Source organism: Zootoca vivipara, chromosome 3, assembly GCF_965207765.1.
Source record: "Zootoca vivipara chromosome 3, rZooViv2.hap1.1, whole genome shotgun sequence".
NCBI lineage: Eukaryota > Metazoa > Chordata > Lepidosauria > Squamata > Lacertidae > Zootoca > Zootoca vivipara.
Genome location: NC_142586.1, coordinates 80,948,626 through 80,969,014, shown reverse-complemented (window position 1 = coordinate 80,969,014; position 20,389 = coordinate 80,948,626). Strand labels below are relative to the sequence as shown.

General features: G+C 46.0%; 1 protein-coding gene and 1 pseudogene across 13 annotated transcripts in view; one reads left to right on the top strand and one right to left on the bottom strand.

Moving 5' to 3' along the window:
- Positions 1-20,389, bottom strand: part of TJAP1 (tight junction associated protein 1) — a 45,081-nt gene that overhangs the window by 9,741 nt on the left and 14,951 nt on the right. For 5 of the 12 annotated variants that reach the window (XM_088666560.1, XM_088666561.1, XM_088666565.1 and 2 more), the window contains exons 3-8: positions 15,185-15,275; positions 10,927-10,977; positions 8,220-8,377; positions 4,840-4,868; positions 2,160-2,321; positions 853-919 (exon numbers count right to left, since the gene is read on the bottom strand). In XM_088666560.1, the coding sequence (XP_088522686.1) occupies positions 853-919; positions 2,160-2,321; positions 4,840-4,868; positions 8,220-8,345 (384 nt within the window). In that variant the 5' untranslated portion in view covers positions 8,346-8,377; positions 10,927-10,977; positions 15,185-15,275. Of the gene's footprint in view, positions 1-852; positions 920-2,159; positions 2,322-4,839; positions 4,869-6,887; positions 8,073-8,219; positions 8,378-10,082; positions 10,194-10,926; positions 10,978-15,180; positions 15,296-20,389 lie in introns of those variants that run through there. The other 7 variants (XM_088666562.1, XM_035108212.3, XM_088666567.1 and 4 more) reach the window with 5 other exon arrangements.
- On the top strand, positions 11,539-12,306 carry LOC118081788 (S-phase kinase-associated protein 1 pseudogene; annotated as a pseudogene). The gene has a single exon (XR_015949103.1). The product of XR_015949103.1 is annotated as an S-phase kinase-associated protein 1 pseudogene (transcript).

Sequence of the window (20,389 nt, the reverse complement as noted above, 5' to 3'; positions counted from 1 at the left end):
TAATACAAGCTGGTGGCCAACATACTAATCATTGGATCTGCATCGAGGTGACTAGAGAGGAGCACTAGTCTAGAGAGGGTCCCATGAGTTCCAGGTTTCTCTAAGCAGAGGACATTTCTTTCCCAAGCTAGACAATAACTGAAAGTAAGAAGGAGTAGTCCATGCTAGGACATGCGGGCCAGAACTGGTTGGATTTCCAAGGATAACCTTTCCCCTGCAAAACCCAAGCTGCTTGGGACCCCATCCAGGACAGAAGTAGGGCTGAATAATGTGTGACCAACAATGAAACTGGACAGGCTGAGGCATGTGCAGAGGAGATAGAAAAACAACAACACACAAACGAAAAGACGCAACTGCAAAAATCCAGCTTTGACTGAGCGAGGCCTGAGAGGTGAGTGCACCCAGCATTTGCCAGCAGCAGCAGCAGCATTGGAAAGAAAAGGAGAGAGACAGAGAGAAAGAGGAAAGAAAAGAAACAGCCATGAGTGTTATGAATGCACACAATACACAAATGTTGGCTCCACTCCCACAACCCCATGATGAGCTTTCCCCACCCGGATCCTACAAAAAGCAGCACATCAAATTTTCAGCACTCTGGGGTTTGGGGTTTTGTTTAAAAAGCGATGTGAGACAAAAACTACAAGTAGCTACATTGCAGAAGAACCCAAACTCTGGTGCAGGCAACATAGACGATCTAGAATGCAAAGCTCCCTCTGGGCAACTTCATGCTGAGATTCTGCCTCAAATCCTGACTTACATCCTGGTGTTACTACACTGCAATGGGAGTCAAGCCATTAGACAAGAGTGTGGCCCACCCGCTCTTCCCACTTAGGGACTCAGCAGGTCAATTACCAGGGTGTGCAGCTTCTCCTCCAAATCCTGATTGGTTCTCTGCGAGGCTGTGTAACTGTTCTGCAACCTACAGACAGACACAAGATCACCCAGGTTACTGAAGGTTCACCAGACACCCTGCAATTCAAAACTTAGGCGAGGTAGAGATATTTCAAGAAGCCGTGTACCATGGCTCCAAGTCATAGTTTCACACCTTCCAGTCCATAGATGAGCAGTTGAAGGAGGGGCGATATGTTCATGGATAGAAGAGATGGAAGAAAAAACAAGTCTGACCAACTTGCAGAGGACCAAAACTGGTCTCGGTCTCAGCCTTGGAGAAAGGATGCTAAAGGAATCAGAAGATTCAAAGAAGACTCCTAAACCTAGTTTTATCTAATGGGGTGGAAAGCTTTGCCAACAAATGTCAATACCATCGCCCTTTCTGCATTACCCATCTTCTTTTCTATCTATGAAGACCTTTGCAAAAATTACTGCATCCATCTTCACAATGAACTTGTCACCATTATCCAGATTTCTAAGCTGAGGACAGTCAACTTGTCTATGCTCTCAAGAAATCAGGAGCTGAGCATGGTATGAACCTAGGTCTCAGGTCCAGTTCTATCTAGTAAACCTCCAAGGTTGCTGGGGACAGGGGAAGAATCCTCTAAACTTCTATCAATAGATCATCACCTCAATGCATCAAGAAATTCTAGTAGTTTTGCTCACTGGAACAAAATGACGCAGCTAAAACAGATACCATGGGGGAAGGATTAATTAATGCATCTTCTGACAATTGTGCCTGCCTTCCCTCTACCCCACCAGGATTAAATGCAGCACCCTTCCCTTGAGGCAGGGTGAAGCCAAATCCCTTTGCCATACTCAGCTGCTTTTAGTTTTTAGCAAAGATGAGGCAAGGCCTAATCTTCTTCATCATACCTGTTTCACCTCTCAGATTGTACCATGTGGTAGTCATAAAGATATTAACATATCAGTCCCAGGGAACACTAAGCCAGCAAGTCATAGCATGAAAAATGCTGACAGACAAATTTTGGCTTTTAAAATAATGTTTCCACCCCACGCATGGCCCCCATCCCAAGGACCCACTTAACACTAAACCATTTCCCATGCACAGAATGATTCATATGACTGTAAGCGGGGAGGGGACAAAATACATTGTGTAATGACACATTTATTGCTTCCCCAAAAATCTGCAAATAGCAGTCCCAAGTATAGAACATACATCTCATATTGTTAGGAAGCAATGTGTCCTTCTATCCAGCTGGTTCCCTTCACTTACAGCACCCCAGAGCTTTTTAAAGCTGACATACCTACGGAACTTGTCCTTGAATTTTTCTAGCTCCTCACGATTCTGGCCCAGCTCCATCTCCAGATAGTCTTGCCCAGACTCCAACTCCCTTTCCATTGCCTCCATTTTGTTGGTGACATAAGCCAGACGCCGACGCAGCTCCTCATTCTCATGCTGCAACAACCTAATGCAAACAAAGCAACAACATCCTGAATTAAAAACTACAAGTTCCATACAGTCGTACCTAGGAAGTCAAACACCTTGGCTCCCAAACAAATTGGCTCCGAAATGATCGAAACCTGGAAATGAGTGTTCTGTTTTCGAACGTTCTTTTGGAACCCAAACGTCTGACGGGACTTCCACAGCTTCTGATTGGCTGCAGGAGCTTCCTGCAGCCAATCAAAAGCTGCGCTTTGGTTTTTGAACTTTTGGAAGTCGAACGGACTTCCGGAACCGATTCCATTCCATGGTACGACTGTACAACACTTACAGCCTCACTTTTGAAAGAGGGCTGCAGCAAGACACACTCAGACAGTTCTGCCAACCCCTTCCCTTCTCTGTTCAGGTGCAAAGCAGCACACAGGACATGAAAAGACATCTGGAGAAAATGACCGTTGTGAAAAAATCTCAGGATGAGTTTACATATCTTCCTTGAACCCAGCAACCATTCACCACAAGAGAGGAAATAAAGCCCAGGTTTCCAACATAATAATAATTTTAAAACTCCATTTGCAAACCTCCATTTCATAGTGCTGAGGCATGCTCAGCACTAGACCCAGAGCAACTTCAAATGCATGAATAAGCAAAAAACAGCAACCCCAGTTTATTCACTCTTAAGTTTTCATGTCCAACAAGGAATTACAGTACATTTTACTACAGAAAAAAGGTTTTCAGGTATCCCCCTAAGCCAGGCATAGGCAACCTTCGGCCCTCCAGATGTTTTGGCATACAACTCCCATGATCCCTAGCTAACAGGACCAGTGGTTAGGGATGATAGGAATTGTAGTCCAAAACATCTGGAGGGCCGAAGCTTGCCTATGCCTGCCGTAAGCTCTACTGGATTCCTGCCAGTGCCTTCGAGTTCCAGGAGGAGAACTCTGGAGGCATATCTGCACACCAGGAAGAAGAGGATCAGCAGAGATTGGGAAAGATGTGTAATGAGGTGAATTTTGGTGGTCAGGAATAGCAAGGGTGTTCTAGTGAAACCTTTTCTGGATCTTGCGCCACTAAATTCTGTTTATGAGTAGCAAGCCGCTTTGAGCAGAGGCCTCAGCATATAAGGGAATCTGCTGTAGATAGGAAAAGGTCATGTCAGTTGATCATATTGCCACCAGAGCAGAGACAGAGAGCCTTATTCTCAGTAGCCAACCACTCATCCATGCCAGCAGTGTCTCAGTTTACAGTATCTGTACTAAACACAGTAGCCAGATGGGGTTGTGCAGTTTAGGTATCCTCCACTGGAAGATGAGACTCACTCAATAATTTACGTCCTGCCATGAAACATCTAGCAAGTATGCAGGGAGGCGAGTCAGTCGACATCGTCCCTCACAGAGGAAAAGTGACCCAGTTTCCAAGCAAGTGAGTAGAATCAGTCTATGGAGGAAGATACAGCCTATGTTTGCATAACGGCTCACTGGCACAGAAGTGTTCTGCTGCCCTATCCGTACATCTCCTTGCATGCACAAAGTCTCCCAACAGTTCTGCTACTACTGTATTGGGTTTGTTCTTCACTGATTTAAGAGCAGTCCAAAAAAACTGCTGCCTCCTGCAGATATTTTTACACATCCAACTTTCATAGTGAGAGAGACTGCAAAAAGGACATACCCCAAGCACAGCAGATCACATTCAAATAGTAGCGCTTAAAACGTATTTTAAAAAAATTAAAATAGATGCCTGCTGATGGAATGAATGATTGCCTATCCATTCTTCCTGCTGGAACAGCAAGTTGAAAACCTAATGTAAAGTTTGGACCATTTGTTTGTGATTGTACAGCAGGGTCTCCACCTACACTAGCTTTGGCATCTATGCCTGAGGCAGTTATATCAGTTCTGGGACCGTCGTTTCAGCCACTGCACCATCAAGCTTGTGAGATAACACTTCCTGATGGGCACAGAGCAGGAGTAGAGAACATCTGGCCCACAAATTATCATCATCATCATCAAATTGATTACCAGGGCGGGTTACAAAAATTTGAAATTCAGTATTAAAAACCATTAAAACAAATTTCAGTCAGGTGCCAAAGGCCAAGGTAAACCTGATCTGCCAGGTGACACCTTCTGGTCCTGAAACCAAACCCGCCTTCTCCATGCTTGACATAATGTACGATGGCAGGTAGGGCAAGTAGAAACATGGCTGCAGAATGCAGGCTTAAATTTTAGCTGATATGCGTTTAATCCCACTTGGGCAGTATCTCCCTCACCCCAAGGGGTGAGGGAGGTGGGCAGAACCACCCCCTATCAATCACCTGATGTCACTATGACACCAGATGGATGATTAGCAGGTAGGTGGTCCCACCCACCTACCAAGCTTGGCCCATCAGGGAGGGAGACGATGAAGATCGGGCCCATCAAACCCCAAAGGCCCAAACCCTGGTGTAGAGCATTAAAGGAAGGGAAAGCCATCACATAAGTTCAGAGAATGAGCATAAATGTAGCAACCTGGAAAATAAAGATTTGCATAACAAAAGCGACGAGGATACTTACCTCATCCTTTCTGCATCCGTCAAGGGCTCCTGTGCAAAAAAAGGAAACAGAAGCAAGAATCTCACTGAAAAATATGGGCAAGTTTTCAGAGTGGCAAACTGAAGCATAAAAGTGCCAGATGGAAATAACCCACAACACCCTCCAATTCTAATACAAAGAGCTCTGGTCCAACCACACCCAGCTGGGATTAATTTTATTTCTTTTTATTTATTAAATTTACATACTACCCTATACCCAAAGGTCTCAGGGCAGTTAAGATTCAATCCTGCACTAGGTAAAGGTTAAAGGGGGACCCCTGACCATTGGTCCAGCGGCGAACGACTCTGGGGTTGCGCCACTCATCTTGCTTTACTGGCCGAGGAAGCCGATGTTTGTCCGCAGACAGCTTCTGGGTCATGTGGCCAACATGACTAAGCCGCTTCTGGTGAACCAGAGCAGCGCATGGAAACGCCGTTTACCTTCCCGCCAGAGCAGTACCTATTTATCTACTTGCACTTTGACGTGCTTTCGAACTGCTAGGTTGGCAGGAATAGGGACCGAGCAACAGGAGCTCACCCCGTTGCAGGGATTCGAACTGCTGACCTTCTGATCAGCAAGCCCTAGGCTCTGTGGTTAAGACCACAGCGCCACCCGCATCTCAATCTTCCACTATACCAGCCTAAATTTTCTAAGTGACTAGATAGCTTTAAATTAACAGCATTGCAGTGTTCACTAAGGAAACCGAAGACCTGCTCTGTGGTGAATATGATCCTTTGTTAATGAACAGACCGAGGGAGTTACTCCCAGCCACTTGTTTTGTTCTCTTTTATTGCCCATGAGCATCCACACTGCATTCAGGATACCCACTGGCCAGCAAATACTGTATACTGTCCTGTACTCTATATTGCTCAGGCTACCACACAAATGAGATGAGACCACTACCAACAATCTTAAAACAATCCCCATTGTATAGGAAGACCCTTCAATTTACATGCCATTGTTTTATTTTTAATTATTTTTTTACATTTCCTGGCCCCCTCCCCACCAGCTGCTCCTCCAATTTATCCTCAGAAAAAGGCCTTTGAGGTAGGTTAGGCCTAGAGAGTGTTAGCAGTCAAAGGTCATTCTGTGAGCTTCATGCCTCTGTAGGAATTTGACCTCCCAGACCTAATCAAACACTACACCATACGGATTTAATATCCCTAAACAATACTGACACATACTGCTGAGTTCAGGTTCTGGGGAGGACCCTTGGGCAAGACACCTTCAACAAACTGCAACTGCTTGCTTCCATTCCTTTTATTTTTGTTGCTACCACCTGCTTATCTACCAGTTTGTCCTGGTCTCTGCTACTGTTTGCTTGCTCACTGCGTCTCTGGGTCCAGGGGGCTTTCAGTGATGGGCCCCTTGCTAGGGCAAAGGGCCTTGGCAGGTGCCCAAACATGCCAGCCTATGACAGTGGTCCTGAACGTACTGACTCTAGAAGATTTGCCCTATCAGATTACACAGTACAGTATGTGGCAACTGGCAATCTCCCAGCATGCAATGCCTGATATAAGAGGGCAGGAGAGAGATCTGGGCAAAGACAAAACGCCTTTTCATTAGGGTACACTCAGCATAAGAACCTCTTTCCGTGGTGGATGGAAGTGAGTGGCAGTTCTTCTCAAGAATTGTGACTCGTACAAAGGTGCCTGAGGAATTTACCGGGCAGCTTAGCAGAACAGGTAAGCTGCCACAAACACATATACTGGCACTCAACAGGTAAGCATCTCCAAAGAAGTGTACCCAGGTGCCAAAAGGAAGGAAGAAAAATCGATGGGCTACTCAGAAAGCACGACGTATTCAGTATTCAAGCATGTGTGGGCTCAGCTTCCAATTTTAAGGATCGACACAAGCGGGGAATGAGCTAATAAGAAACATGTTGGGTGGGTAATATTTGGGGATAAAACCCCTTTGGTCAAACCTCACAGAGACTTAAGGAGATCTGCCATCTGGGTGCTCTCAGTTACGACAGACAAAACTTGGAAGACAAACACCTGTCCCTCACTCCCTCTTCACTAAGCACCTACCTTGTTTAGCGCTAAGCTGAAGGAAGGGGAGGCTCTGGGTGAGGCACTGCCCTCCTCCTGGCTCCAACGTGAGGGAGGGGAGAAGGACCCTTTTCCCGAGTAGCTCGGCTCCAGCACTGGCCTCGGGTTAGTTCTGCAACCCAGGGGCTGTAGCCACACAAGCCGCGGTGGGTATTCACTCTGGTCTCGCCCTTCGTCCCTCCCTCCCTCCTGACCCAGCGTCTTCCACGGAGGCAGGTGCTGCTGCTCAGAAGACACCCTTGCCAAGCCCAGCTCTGCCAGGTGCTGCAGCTGATACTGACACAGATCCACCACCCGCTTCTCCATGGAGAGGAACTTCTCCTTGCTGTCCGCCCTCACCAAGACGGGCTTCCTCCTTAGCCTGGAAGCCCTCTCCATCTCCTCTGGCAGCTTCTTACGGCAAGGTACCACATCGAGACCCTCGCGCCTCCGCTCTGATTTCCTCCTAGTGAGCCGAGGGCTTTTCTCAGCAGTCCGCCTGGTGCCTTCAGGCTGGCTCTCCTTCTGCCCTTCCGGTGTGGAGCACCTGGGAGAAGTGGGGGAGTCCTGGCTCCCTTCTCCTGCTCTGCCCTCCCCCAAGGAGTGCAAGTGGACAGGGCTCAGCACCCGGTGGGTGATCTCGTCCAGGAACTTGGAGAACTGGAGCTTCTCCTCCGTGATCTTCTCTTTCCGCCTGACAGAGTCGGAGCAGCTCCCGCTGTTGTGCTCGGAGCTGCGCTTGTCCTGCCTGCTGAGGCACAGCTGAGGGTCGCTGTACTTCCGAGAGCGGCGGCCACGGGCCAGGGTCTCTACCGAGCGAGATTTGCGCAGGCTCTCAGGCCGCACTTCCAGCATGTCTGTCTGCTTCAAGATGCTCTTGAGGGGCAGGTGGGTCGATGGGACGTGGAACTTCCTAGGTGCTAAGATCTCAGCGGGCTCTTTGAACATGAGGGAGCGCTCCAGGCTTCTACTCTTGAAGGAGCAAGTCGGCCTCCGGCCTTCATCCCCAGAAACCACTACCGTCTCTACGCTTCGACTCATGAACTTACTGAGCCGCCCGCGGCTAGGGTGCCGACAGTGCCTCACACTCCGCCTTCCTGTTTTCCCGCTGTGAAGCAGCACAGGCGACAGAGTCCGGCTCTTCAGGTTCAGCTCTGCACGGCACCCTGCTAGCTCCTTGTCACTGCTCGACTCCAGAGACCAGGAAGAAAAGTTAACGTTGCAAACCTCATACCCATCCACCTGCTGTTTGAGCTGGCCTGCCTTGGGGTAACTAAGCCCCTTCGGCTGACGAAGTGGGACCAGGCCCTTAGCTGCCCGGCTTTCAGTTACCTGACTCTGCTCCGCCAAAATCACACCATCTTGGTCGTCGCGCAGGATGGGCAGATCGTGCCGGATCTCGCGGTGCTGCGGAGGAGCCTTGCGGTAAGGCTTCTTGGAAGGTGCCGTGCTCGTCATTGTCCCCTCGCTTGACTTGCACAATAGGTCACCTGCCAAGAGCAGAAATTGCAGAGGAGAGAGAGAGAGTCACATATGCCCCATCCAGCCCAGATACGTTCCCACAAGGCAGTCCGATATCCTATGTCCCGCAGCAGCCAAACATCCAGAGAATAGACGAAAGAGGCAGGCCAGAGCCTTGGAAAGCAGCTGTAGTAAAAAAGGAGGGAAGAAGAAAAGGCACAGCTGCGTTCTCCCAGCCAGCAAGAGCAGAGGATTGGCTCATCCTGTCTCTCTGTGTGTTATGCACATACACACACTAACATACAGTGTGTGTCCAGATTATATATAGCAAACGAGAACAGGCCTCAGAGCGGCATATTGATTGGGCTCTTTAGGAAAGGCCGTTTCCGATATGGAAACTGAAAACCTTGCAGGCGCTAGTGACAAGCCAGGCAGGAGCTATTGATCTTGTGCTGTCGCTGCCAAGAGGGACTACATGGGAGGGAACGGCAGGCATTAAGCATGCCGACAGGCTGGAGGAATTATGTGCTTGTATTAGTTAAAGCCAAATTGCTCCCAAGTGTGTCAGGGATAAAATGGCAGAGAGGCGCTTCCGCTGCCACTCTCTCCGAGGCAAAACTTGGAGGCACTTCTAGGATAGAAGGAACCCTGCTGGAAGCTGCTGCATCAGGGCTTAACAACACAGGCCTACATTCTGTAAAAGCTATGAGCCATGAACAGCACCTACCTGTGTCAGGTTCCAGGACAGCATTCGCCAGAGGCAGCAGGCAATTTATAATGGGGATGAGGGGGGGGGGGGGAATCAGGACTGATGCAAATGTTCCTGAAAGCACAGACAAAAGGCCTCTGCCTTCTGCTGTGTAGGTAAAAAATTAGCCAAGGGCAGCGATCATGCTGCTGCCGGCCAAGACTATAGACTTGTCAACAAATACAAGTCAAGTGTCCAAAACCCTTCCAGGAATCAGGCAGCCAGGCTTGACAGAAACTCGGCCAGGAAATCCTTCTATGGTATACAAGGGAGCTGGAATCAAACTGCCTTCCTCGGGCCTTTCAGTCCTCACAACCCCTGCAAAGTTCACAAACCATGTGGCCCACAAACAGCATCTCCCAAGGTAGCTATAAGGATACAGGGAATGTTGGTCTGTGAAATCTCATCAACTAGAACGCCCTTAACGGATGATACTCCTCTACAGACAAGGACTGCACGCAGAACTTGCCTGTGCTGGATTCGGCACAGCTCTTGGCTTGCTTCCGTTTCTAAGAACTACGCTAGAATGATGTAACAGCATCAAGTACTTCTACTACTGACATACATCAAGGGCAAACAGCAGGCTTGGCACTGCAGGAAAGTGACAAGAAGCACATGCTCACAACAAAGGTCAGTCAAGGCAGAAAAGGTGAGGCCTGCTAAAGGAGCAGGAAGCACAAACATGGCCAGAATATGACACTTCAGGGAATGCTTGGCTGAAGGCACCTTCATTTCAAGCAAGTGGCTTCTTGTCCATTTCCTCCTCCACAAGGAATGCATTTCCTTCAGCCAATGTGCAATAAAAAAAATCAACATCATAGGTTTTGCAGCCCCCAAGAGTCAGCCTATTGTGATGCCTGCTTAGAGCAGAGCAAGAAGTAAACAAAGACAAATAAACAAACACAGGTTCTCTGTGGCATTTTGCTCTGTAGAGCCACTGGGTTCTTATCAAGTCAATAACAATTTGGGTAAAGAAGGCACAGTACCTTTGTGATTAAATTGCCCGGAACTGTCCCATTACTCCCATGGTTCCCTCCAGCATTCCATTACACACAAGTCAAAACATATCTGTACAGCTGGAGGTAAACGCAGGGCACCTACAATACCAATGACAATGTTTTGCAGGCACCACATCTTCCAGACAGCAGCAGTCAACGCTTCTGTGAGGCCTCTAGTAACCTGATGACTCATGGGTGAAAGTGCGTGCCTTCTGCTACCTCCTCCCCAGTACTGAACCCGCTGAATTAAAACATGCTACCCTGCTAACCAAAGAAGGTTGTAAAAACTATCCATTAATTAAATCATAACAGCAAGCACAAAAATGAGCAAAGATAACCGGTTGCAAATTTAACATGTCCTAGTATATTCTTGAAAACCAGTTTAAACAGAAATGACTTACGGTTTTCTAAAAAAACAAACAAACCAAGGCTGACCATTTAAGAGACCTCCTGGAAGTAATATTCTATAATCTGGGGTCAGTCTTGAGAAGGGCTTCCTCAGCGCTCTACAATTTCTCATTGTAGGAAGAACCATAGCTCAGCAGTAGCTATGGTTTTGCATGCAGAAGGTCTCCAGGTAAAAGGATCAGAGAGCAGATGACACGAGTGAGAATCCCTGGGGAGCCTCAACGAATAGGCTAAACTGGACTAGATGGTGACCAGATATATAAGTAGTGACAGCTTCTTATGTACATCTCGTTCATAAAGGGGATTGGGTAAGGCCTCTTTGGCCGACTCTCATTGAAGGAAGGTCAAATGTGGAGCAGTGGAATGCCTAAGTATGAGGCAATCCCCACAGCTAAGCCTATAACAGATGTGCTGAAGAACTTACCAGCCTGGATTCAGATTTGAAGCCTCATGAAGAAGGCACTCAACCAACAACCTAAAAAATCAGGAAAACAAAGACAGCTTACTATGGAGCTCAGCACCTCCTCTCTTTTCCAGGCTCAAGGAATAAACACTTATGTCAGTCCCCACCCAAAATATGCCCAATCTGTAGGATCACAGGTCTGATGAGTGGGGAATAGCTGCAAATACCTAAATAAAGCTCAAAACTGTCAACAAAACATTCTGGTAGAGCACATTTTCCCATGTACACCAAAAGGTAATACTGAGTACAGTTGTACCTTAGTTTTCAAACAACTTACGGTAGTTCTCGAACGCTTTGGCTCCCGAATGCCGCAAACCCGGAAGTGAGTGTTCCGGTTTGTGAACTATTTTTGGAGCTTCCTGCAGCCAATTGGAAGCCACGCCTTGGTTTCCGAACGTTTTGGAAGTCGAATGGACTTCCGGAACGGATTCCGTTCGAGAACCGAGGTACGGCTGTATTTTGATTTTACAACTATTTGCTGCTGCACTGATCCATCAGAAAACAGGAGTTCAAGTACTGATTTATAAAAGGCTCAGGAGTCAAAATGAAAGTGGGCAGTAGTCTCGCTGGTTTCAATCGGGTGGCGTTGCAGAGGGAGGGGCCGAGAGCCACTGCTGTTGCTGCCTCACGATGCCTTCAATTAAACTGCAGAGTTCTGATGGAAAAATATTTGAGGTCGACGTTGAAATTGCAAAGCAGTCTGTAACCATCAAGACAATGTTGGAAGATTTGGGAATGGATGATGATCCTGTCCCTCTTCCAAACGTTAATGCAGCTATATTAAAAAAGGTAACCCACCAAAAAGATGACCCACCTCCCCCTGAGGATGATGAAAACAAAGAGAAACGAACAGATGACATCCCTGTGTGGGACCAAGAATTTCTTAAAGTAGACCAAGGAACTCTCTTTGAACTTATCCTGGCTGCAAACTACTTAGACATCAAAGGCTTACTTGAAGTGACGTGCAAGACAGTTGCAAATATGATTAAGGGGAAAACACCAGAAGAAATCCGCAAGACCTTCAATATCAAGAATGACTTCACTGAAGAAGAAGAAGCCCAGGTACACAAAGAAAACCAGTGGTGTGAAGAAAAGTGAAGTCTTGTGTCTGACAACTGACACTGTAAGGATCGTTCCAAATACCAGTTGCACTGCTCTGTTTATAACTGTTAATATTAGACAAATGCAGCAGCAAATGAAGTTGTTCTTGTAGGGTGGTGTTCTCTTTGCATGTGTAATATTTGAATATAGATTTAAATCCTTTTGGCTGAGTTTCTACCAGTGTAATCCAACGTCCCCTTACTTTTCCTCTGATACCAATAAAACTAAACTAAGTGTGGACTCTGTATGGCAATTCGAACCACAAGCTAGCCTTTCTATGCTTTTAAATGTGTCACTGTATGATTTTAAATATATAGGATGTCAGAAATTCAGCAACCTCTGACACTGTAAATAAAATCAATTGCAAAAGTTTTCTGAAACAGAAAAAAAATGAAAGTGGGCAGCAGATTATCATGAAACAGACTATGCAGTCCACTATTTCTGAAAGGAACTGTAAGATGTATTGGGGTGGGGGAAGGGAAAATGCTTTTGAAATCTGTACCAACTCTTTGCTGGCCCTCTTAAGAGAATGTCCCTCACCTTCTTTACCACAGATCATCTCTCGCATGCCTAGCTCTCAGAGCAAAATGAGTCTAAAATGTGCAGGTATGGAATATATGCAACCAGGTGCCCCACAAGGTCAGGGCACTATGAACAGAGGAGTATAACAACAGGTCGGAGAATAGGATTCTGGCCTGCTATTTCCACTCAAGCACTCACACAATCTGGTGGGGTTGCATTGCTGAAGACTTCCCTGGCCCTCCCAGCTCTATCAATGACACCCAACCTTGGGAGTTGGGGTTACGTTATGTGTACAAAAACTCCACACCCTAAGCCAGAGCCATAAACAAAGTTAGTGGAACAGGAAGCCAGGAGGGCCTGTGCTGGGCAAGAGAGCTGCTGAAACAAGTCTTTGAGATGCCCTAGGATTGGCCCTGCCCCAACAAGCTTGTTGGCCCCTTTCCTTACTACAGTGTTTTCTTCGGGCCTCAACTAGCACAGAACAAACAATCTCACAATAGCATAGCTATTCTGTTCCAAGGCCACAGAGCAATAACTAGATCTACACTTCTCCAAGTCCAACAATACAGGAACGCAGCACGGTTCCTGTGAACAGACTTGTGGGGGTGGGGAGAGGCTTTCCAAGAAGGCTCAGCATACTCTCCAATTCCACGCAAACACAGAAACAGGGCAATTATTTTCACCAGGAGCAGAATTAAGCATGTGGCAAGCTAAATAGGTCTCACTCAGTACCTGGATTTACCAGGCAGTTGGGACAGTGAAGCGGCTAGGGAGATGGCTTAAACACAGCGCTGAAAAACTTGCAATGATCAATAAAAAAGTGCTCACAAGTCTACTCCGTAGTGGTGTGAGGGCAGTGGACCTTCTCCAAATGGTATTCCAAACATGGACTAAGTTGCTATGCACCTTGGCAAGAAGGTTGCTTGCATGCCTGCCACTTAAACATCACCAGTGTTGCAGTTCAATCAATGAACATGCCCAGCATGCGGTCTGGTCCTTTATCGTTAAGATTTTTCAATAGCTGTGGCCTGTGACTGAGAGGAAGGCACCTGCTGGGGTGTTAACAATCATCTGTGTACTCAATCTTGCCCCTTATGGCTTATAAAAGCTAGCAGAGAGGAGTTTGCCTACAAGTTCAGAGGTTATCTTGAATATTGAATCCGGTGGTTGTAAGGCTTAAAGAAGCCTTCCCTGGACCCCAAGGATTGCAACAACTACCAGGAAGTCCCTTTCCCGGGCAAAGTGCTCAACCAGCTGATTGCTGCACAAATCTAGGCACTTCTGGATGAGACTTACTAGCTAGATCGATTTCAGCCCCATTTACAGCAAAGAAACTGCCTTGATCACCCTGATGGATGACCTGTGATGAGAAAAAGACAGGGAAGGCAACTCTGAAATTTTCCTGAATATCTCTGTGATTTTCAAAACCATCTGTTGTGGTATCCTTATGGACAGGCATGTCACCTGAAGGATGGGGACACTGCCTTGTTCGTGGTCCTATTCCTATTTGGAGGGTCAGATTACAGAAGGTGGTCCTGGAGGACTATTGCTTAGTCCCATGGTTGGAATGGTATCTTACCCCCATGCTCTTTAACATTTAGATGAAAGCACAGGTCATCTGTAGATGGAGTGTGGTGCTGCCAATATGGTGGCATATTGCTTGATTTCTCCTTTTCGTCTGGTTCAGGAAAGGCAGTAGAGATTCTGAATTGGGGTCTGAGATCAGTGATGGACTGGATGAGGGCCAACAAAACAAAGTTCAACCCTAACAGAATGGGGGAGGGTATTCTACTAAGTTCTACTCAGAGCAAACTCATTGAAATTAATGAACATGGCTAAGCTAGGTCTATTCATTTCAATGGGTGTACTGTGAATAAACTTTGTTGAATAGCACCCAAAGTGCCTTTTGAGACTTCATGGAAACACTAGTTAATTCAAAATAAACTACTAGGTTGATAACTAGGACCAGCTTTAGAGGCTAATTCATGCTCAGTTGAAAAAAAAACACGTTTTACTCACTATAGGCCCATTTCTGAACACAATTTTACATTGTGGGCACTTATCTTTCAAGCCTTTGATGCCTTAGGGTACAGCCACCTCAAGCATAGCCCCCCCCCATATGTCCATGTGTTAAAATCTTTGTCAGAGGTCCTTCATTGCATGCTCCTGTCTTCTGAAATTAGGTGGGTGACTACCACAGAGAGAGCCATTTTGGTTTTGAAACCTTTTTTCCTAGAGAGACTCTTGTGGCCCTTGTGTTGTTTTTGATACCAGGCAAAAACCTTTTTATTTCCTGCACATTTTTAAAACCGAGGATAATATCCAAGCAAGAGCCCGGTCCATGTGAACAGCATTTTGTCATCCTTGGCTAGCTTGCCCTCATCTACAAGAGACATTGTGGGCTACAGTAGAACATGCATTGATTCCCACACACTTCTCCTATGTCCTGCTGGGTTCTAGAGTACAACATATACGTCCCCTGCTCAGCTCCCTTCCTCCCACCCACCACACATCATAAAATACCCAGGGTACCACTGCACAACCCCTTGCAGACATTCCCCAAGTAGGCCTCTCATAAAATAAGGGACTTACAGACCCAAAGTGATGTCCTGTCCAAACATGTTTGTCCTCCCGGCTCTGAGTCTGCGGTATCCGCACCACATCCAACAGCATCTGGGAAACGGCTCCTGAAACCGGAGAAAGGGAACTTTGTGAGAGTTACCAATAGGCTTGACACACAGGAGCACACAAAGAAAACCATAGTACAGGCAAGAACACAGTCAGCGCAGGAGGCAGAGTATTCTAACTAGGTTTTCAATGAGTATCACAGAACCCAAACATCAAGCCACAATTCCACAGCATACTGGAAAGGCCTTTAAAACTATCCCCCTTTTTTAAAAAAGGACAGGAATATTCAACTCCCTGATGTACTTATTGAACAGGCATTTATTTTGGAGTAGAAGATTGCCATGAATTATGCAGATACGTTCATTATTCCACCTCAGTCACAATGGCCCAACCTAATTTGCTGTGAAACAGAGGAGAGATTTTTTTTGAGGGGTGTCCCTCACTCGGCCACAGAGAGGCTTGGATGCTGTTAACAGCTCAGTGAGCAGCAAGTCAATACAATCTGCAATTCGGTATTCCATCTGGTTTTGAGAAGTAATCTTATCTAAGGACAAAACTAGAGTAACTGGAGAATAGCAGCTTCCTGGCAGAAACAGCTTTTTTAAAATTAAACTTTAAATTAAATTAAACCACAGTGACAGCAATGGACAGTTTACAGTTAGCTTTATAATGGTAATGGTAAAAAGAACAAGTAGCTTGGTTTTAAAAAGCTTGGTCTCTATTGCTTATAAGGAAGCTACATTCATGGGAATCTAAGAAACCTCAACACTTTTAAGTTACGTTGTTTTCTGGATTAGTTGTATCGTAAGATGCTTCTAAGTCATGCTATCAGGGATCATCTCCCACAGCCAATCTCCCACAGCTTTCCCCCTTCTAGTTCACTAGCACAGTCACAGCTTACCCACGTTAAGGCTTAAAAACCAACATCAATTCCACAAAATTAGTTCTCGTATTTATGCCAAAACACCAATGGAACTTAACTACAAATTGGATTTAGTTCAGAGTCAACTCACAGGCCTTGTTTGCGCATCATTGTCTGATAACATAGTTTTGAGAAAATTAATGGAGCCTTCGGAAGATTTGGCTAAGAAAACTTGGCATTAAAAAAAATGTAGGAAGAAACTAGAAAAAACAAACCACATTCCCCAAAGTGCCCACTTTTATCTTCTGCTCAAAACACACATACATGCACTTGCACTTCCATTCTTACACAAACTCATCAATTATTACATAAACTGAGGATTATTGTCTTCTATTTGTTCACCACCTTCTATCCTAAGCCTTTTATAAAATTTATCAACAACACACAATCACTGTTCCCAATACCACTCAGCTGCCACCAAAACACAAAGCAGATTCATTATGTTGCCGCACAGCTGCAGAGAGAAAAAACAGGTTACAACAGGAAGCTGAAGATTTAGATAACCAGGTTTCCAAAGAAGCAGGGAGCAGTTTTTGCTGTTGTTTTTCTGAGAGCTTTCATTATGGCCAGTTCAGAGAGTAGAAGCTCAATTTCCTCACCTTTCCAATACTAATTTCATAATACAAATGTTACGGCTGAGCATGCGTAACCATTTTCACACCACTGGAAAATGAGATGAATCAACTTAACTGATGCTTTAAAGGACTAAGGTTGAAGATTCAACCCCTAAGCATTATTTTGGTGCAGGGTTGTCATTCCTGCCATCAGCAGACAGTATCCTGTACTGCAGCAAAGTTATTTCTACAAATCTAAAGAAAATGAACCTTCATTATTTTGCACATTATTTTGTTTCCTAGAACCAGTGAAGAGGGACTCTATCAAAAACTTTGACAAGCTAAGTAAATGTTGGGACAGTCAACAAAAGGCATGCAGTTGTATGCCACTTTCCCCTGCCTTTTCTATTTATTCAATGAAACAGAGACTTTGAGGCTGTTGTTGGGAGTGGAATACAAGCTTTTAACTCTTCCCAGGATAGACAAATGGCAGGGAAAATGTTGCCTTCCTACTGGGGGGTGCTGGGGGCTGGGGAGGAAGTTGCATGGGTCCCGATGATGGTTTCCACAGTTACTATTCCGTGGAGAAGAGACAAAAAGTCAGGGGAATGAAACACACAACTGAATTTAATACGTACGTCAATACAGTAGTTTGTGCCTTGTTAAATGACTGCAGCGAAGCAAATCTGTCCAGGAGAGGGAGCTTTAGCTCTAGCCAGAGAACGGCAGTGTTGTCACAGGGATTCTCGCCAACTTATATTTTTTTTATTAGATGAATCCTTCATCTCTCTTTTATTTATAAGCCTGCTTAAAATAGTGTGCTGCCCCATCGGCTCCTTCCACTGCCAATCACCACAAACAAGTAGGTAAAGTGGGGAGGAGGCTAGAGCACACACAAGTACCACATTCTACTTATGAGTGGCCACTAGCCGCAATGGATACGTTCTGCGTCCACTGAACAGGATCCTATGACTCTGAACGCCGTTTTCTGGGACTCACAAATGGCGAGAGTGCTTCCGCATGCCAGTCCTGCTTGCGGGCTTCCCACAGGAGACTGGCTGGCCAGTGCGAGAACAGGATGCTGGACTAGATGGGCCTTGATCCAGAAAGACTTATTATGTTCTTACCTGGGACAAGCCAGAACGAGTCGAGATTGCACTGCAGAAGACAAACCTGGCTTTTCAACCCTAAAAGCCTTGTCTCACAACCCTTACAATTCCAGACCACTCCATCAGGTATTATCCTAGGAGCATCCCACACATAGCTCTGGACGAAGAACATGACACAGCTTCAGAATAAAAATCTGTAAGTGCACCTTGCACTATATTGACTAATGGCTGTGTAGCAAGTCTTCGCATTCCTCACATAACCCTACCATTAAAGCTCAAAAGCTCACAAATTGAAATGTGAACATTAGATGGGTCTAAAAGAAAGTATTACTTGCGGTCTCTGTTGCGATCCACCACCATAAGCTCCTGCCAATGGGAACAGGTGAGCTCCTCTGACCTTATGCTATTAACAATCCATTATGTGCACTTTAAAAATATGTATACCCTTTGGGTATATGGGATGTGTCCAGGGAGGTCAAAGAGATTGGGAGAATAAAGGAAGAAAATAATTGGTAGTGCTTTTGCGGATCAAGGAAACCTCTGACCACAAGGACTTTTCTAAGCAGCACTTTTTCGCACACCAGTCAAAGTATTGTAGCTCACAGCTGGGAATATGGGAAGCACCCATTGAAAAGCAGTTTCCATGAAACTCTTTCCCCCACAGTTCAAAGAACAACACCCCAAAATAAGGGCTTTCAATCACAGGCAAGTTCTTCAATTATAAAGGTATTAAATCATCTGTACTTGGAGAGAGCACACTCAACCAGGAAGAAAGCATCCTAGTCATCCTTTCCTTCCAGAACAGCCCAACAACCACACTGATGTGAGCTACCTCTGTTGTGTAGACTGGCAGGAACAGGCAAATGTCAAGCACGCCACACATTTGGACCAAAGGTATCCAAGGCTGCTCTCCTGAGAGCAGAAATAGGACGATTCCCAAGTTCCCCTTCAGTTCAGAGGGTACAGTCTGATGGCTCAAGCAACTAATCCAGTCCATCAGGGATCCAACCAGTAACATGCAGGAGTGGACCCACCTCAACTGACCTTAACTGGAGTTGAATTGAGCACAAGCCAGTCCATTTGAAGGGAACAGGCAACAGTTATGGTAGGCTGTTAGGTGCTGCTGCTGGTAAGATTAGCCCCTAAAGCAGGCATGTCCAAAGTCCGTTACAGGCCCGTCGGATGGTTTAATCCGGCCCCCGTGGCAGTCTATTTCCTGGGGTAAAATCCTAAGAAAACCTCAACAACTTGAACCTTAAAAATAGCTCAACAACTTCAACCCTAAAAAGCTCAACAACTTTGGGTAAAATGCTAAAAAAAAAAAAGCTCAACAAGCTTGGTTGGCCCTTTGGTTGGCACTCACAGCCCTTCACTTCATCAAATATGGCCCTCTTTGGAAAAAGTTTGGCCAGCACTGCCCTAAAGCAACCGTCTCTCCCTGCTGAGTTCCTCAGTTACCATGGATGTGGGTGTTTTTTTTTCATTGTTTAACATAAACTCAGCTCTTCTGCTTTCATAAGTACGGAGAAGAAGTCTAAACCTTAAAACGCCGTCTGCAAACACAACCCAGGCCCCTCCTACCTGCGTGCCTGCAGGCGACCAGGTGTGGCCAAGAATGGCACAAGCTACGCACTAAACACACCTTTGATGTGGAGCTGAAAGCATGTAGCCGTGGGGCATGAACAGCACGCCGCCTGCCGCCAGGCTGACTCTATGCGCAGGAATGCAGGCTGAAACCACAGGCCAAGAAAGACAAACACACTGCATTCCACGCAAAGCAGAGAACAAAAACAAGCAGCCAAGCCCACGTGGCTTCCGCAGTCCCTCCAACTATGCCAGCTACAGACCTCCACCACTGCCTCAGTCGTGAACCCGGACAGAGGAGTACCAGAGCCACTACCAAGTGCACTGAAGCAAACAAAATAGGATGAGAAGGGGAATTCATAAGGATAGCTTTCATATATTTGTGTTTGTTTCTGTAGATTGGGCTAACCGGGTAGCAGCTGGATACTTCAAGCCAAGAACAGTTTTAAGAAATACAGTGGTACCTCGGTTTACAAACACAATTGGTTCCGGAAGTCTGAACTTAACCTGAAGCATACTTAACCTGAAGTGAACCTTCCCATTGAAAGTAATGGAAAGTGGATTAATCCGTTCCAGGCGGGTCCGCGGAGTACTTAAACTGAAAATACTCAAACCAAGGCGTACTTAAACCGAGGTATGACTATATGTAAGATGTTTCTCCCTTCCTCAGTGCCAACCCAGCTTTTGCTCAAAATAGCCAGTATTCAACCATCTAAAAATCTCAGTTTAACAGAAGGAAGGTGAAAGAAACTGCTAAACTACCTTTAATGTTCGGTTTAACGTGGCTCCCTTTTTCAAAGCCAGTTACCATCCTTCCCACCTCCACCCCCACCCCGGCAGGGTATTTCTCTCTCTCTCTCTCTCTCTCTCTCTCTCTCTCTCTCTCTCTCTCTCTCTCTCTCTCTCTCTCTCTCCCCTCCACCTCAACTCCCTTTCACACAAATACACTACCAAAAGTCAGCAAAGGCTGATATGATTTCTGCTCTACTGAACTCTTCCTCTTC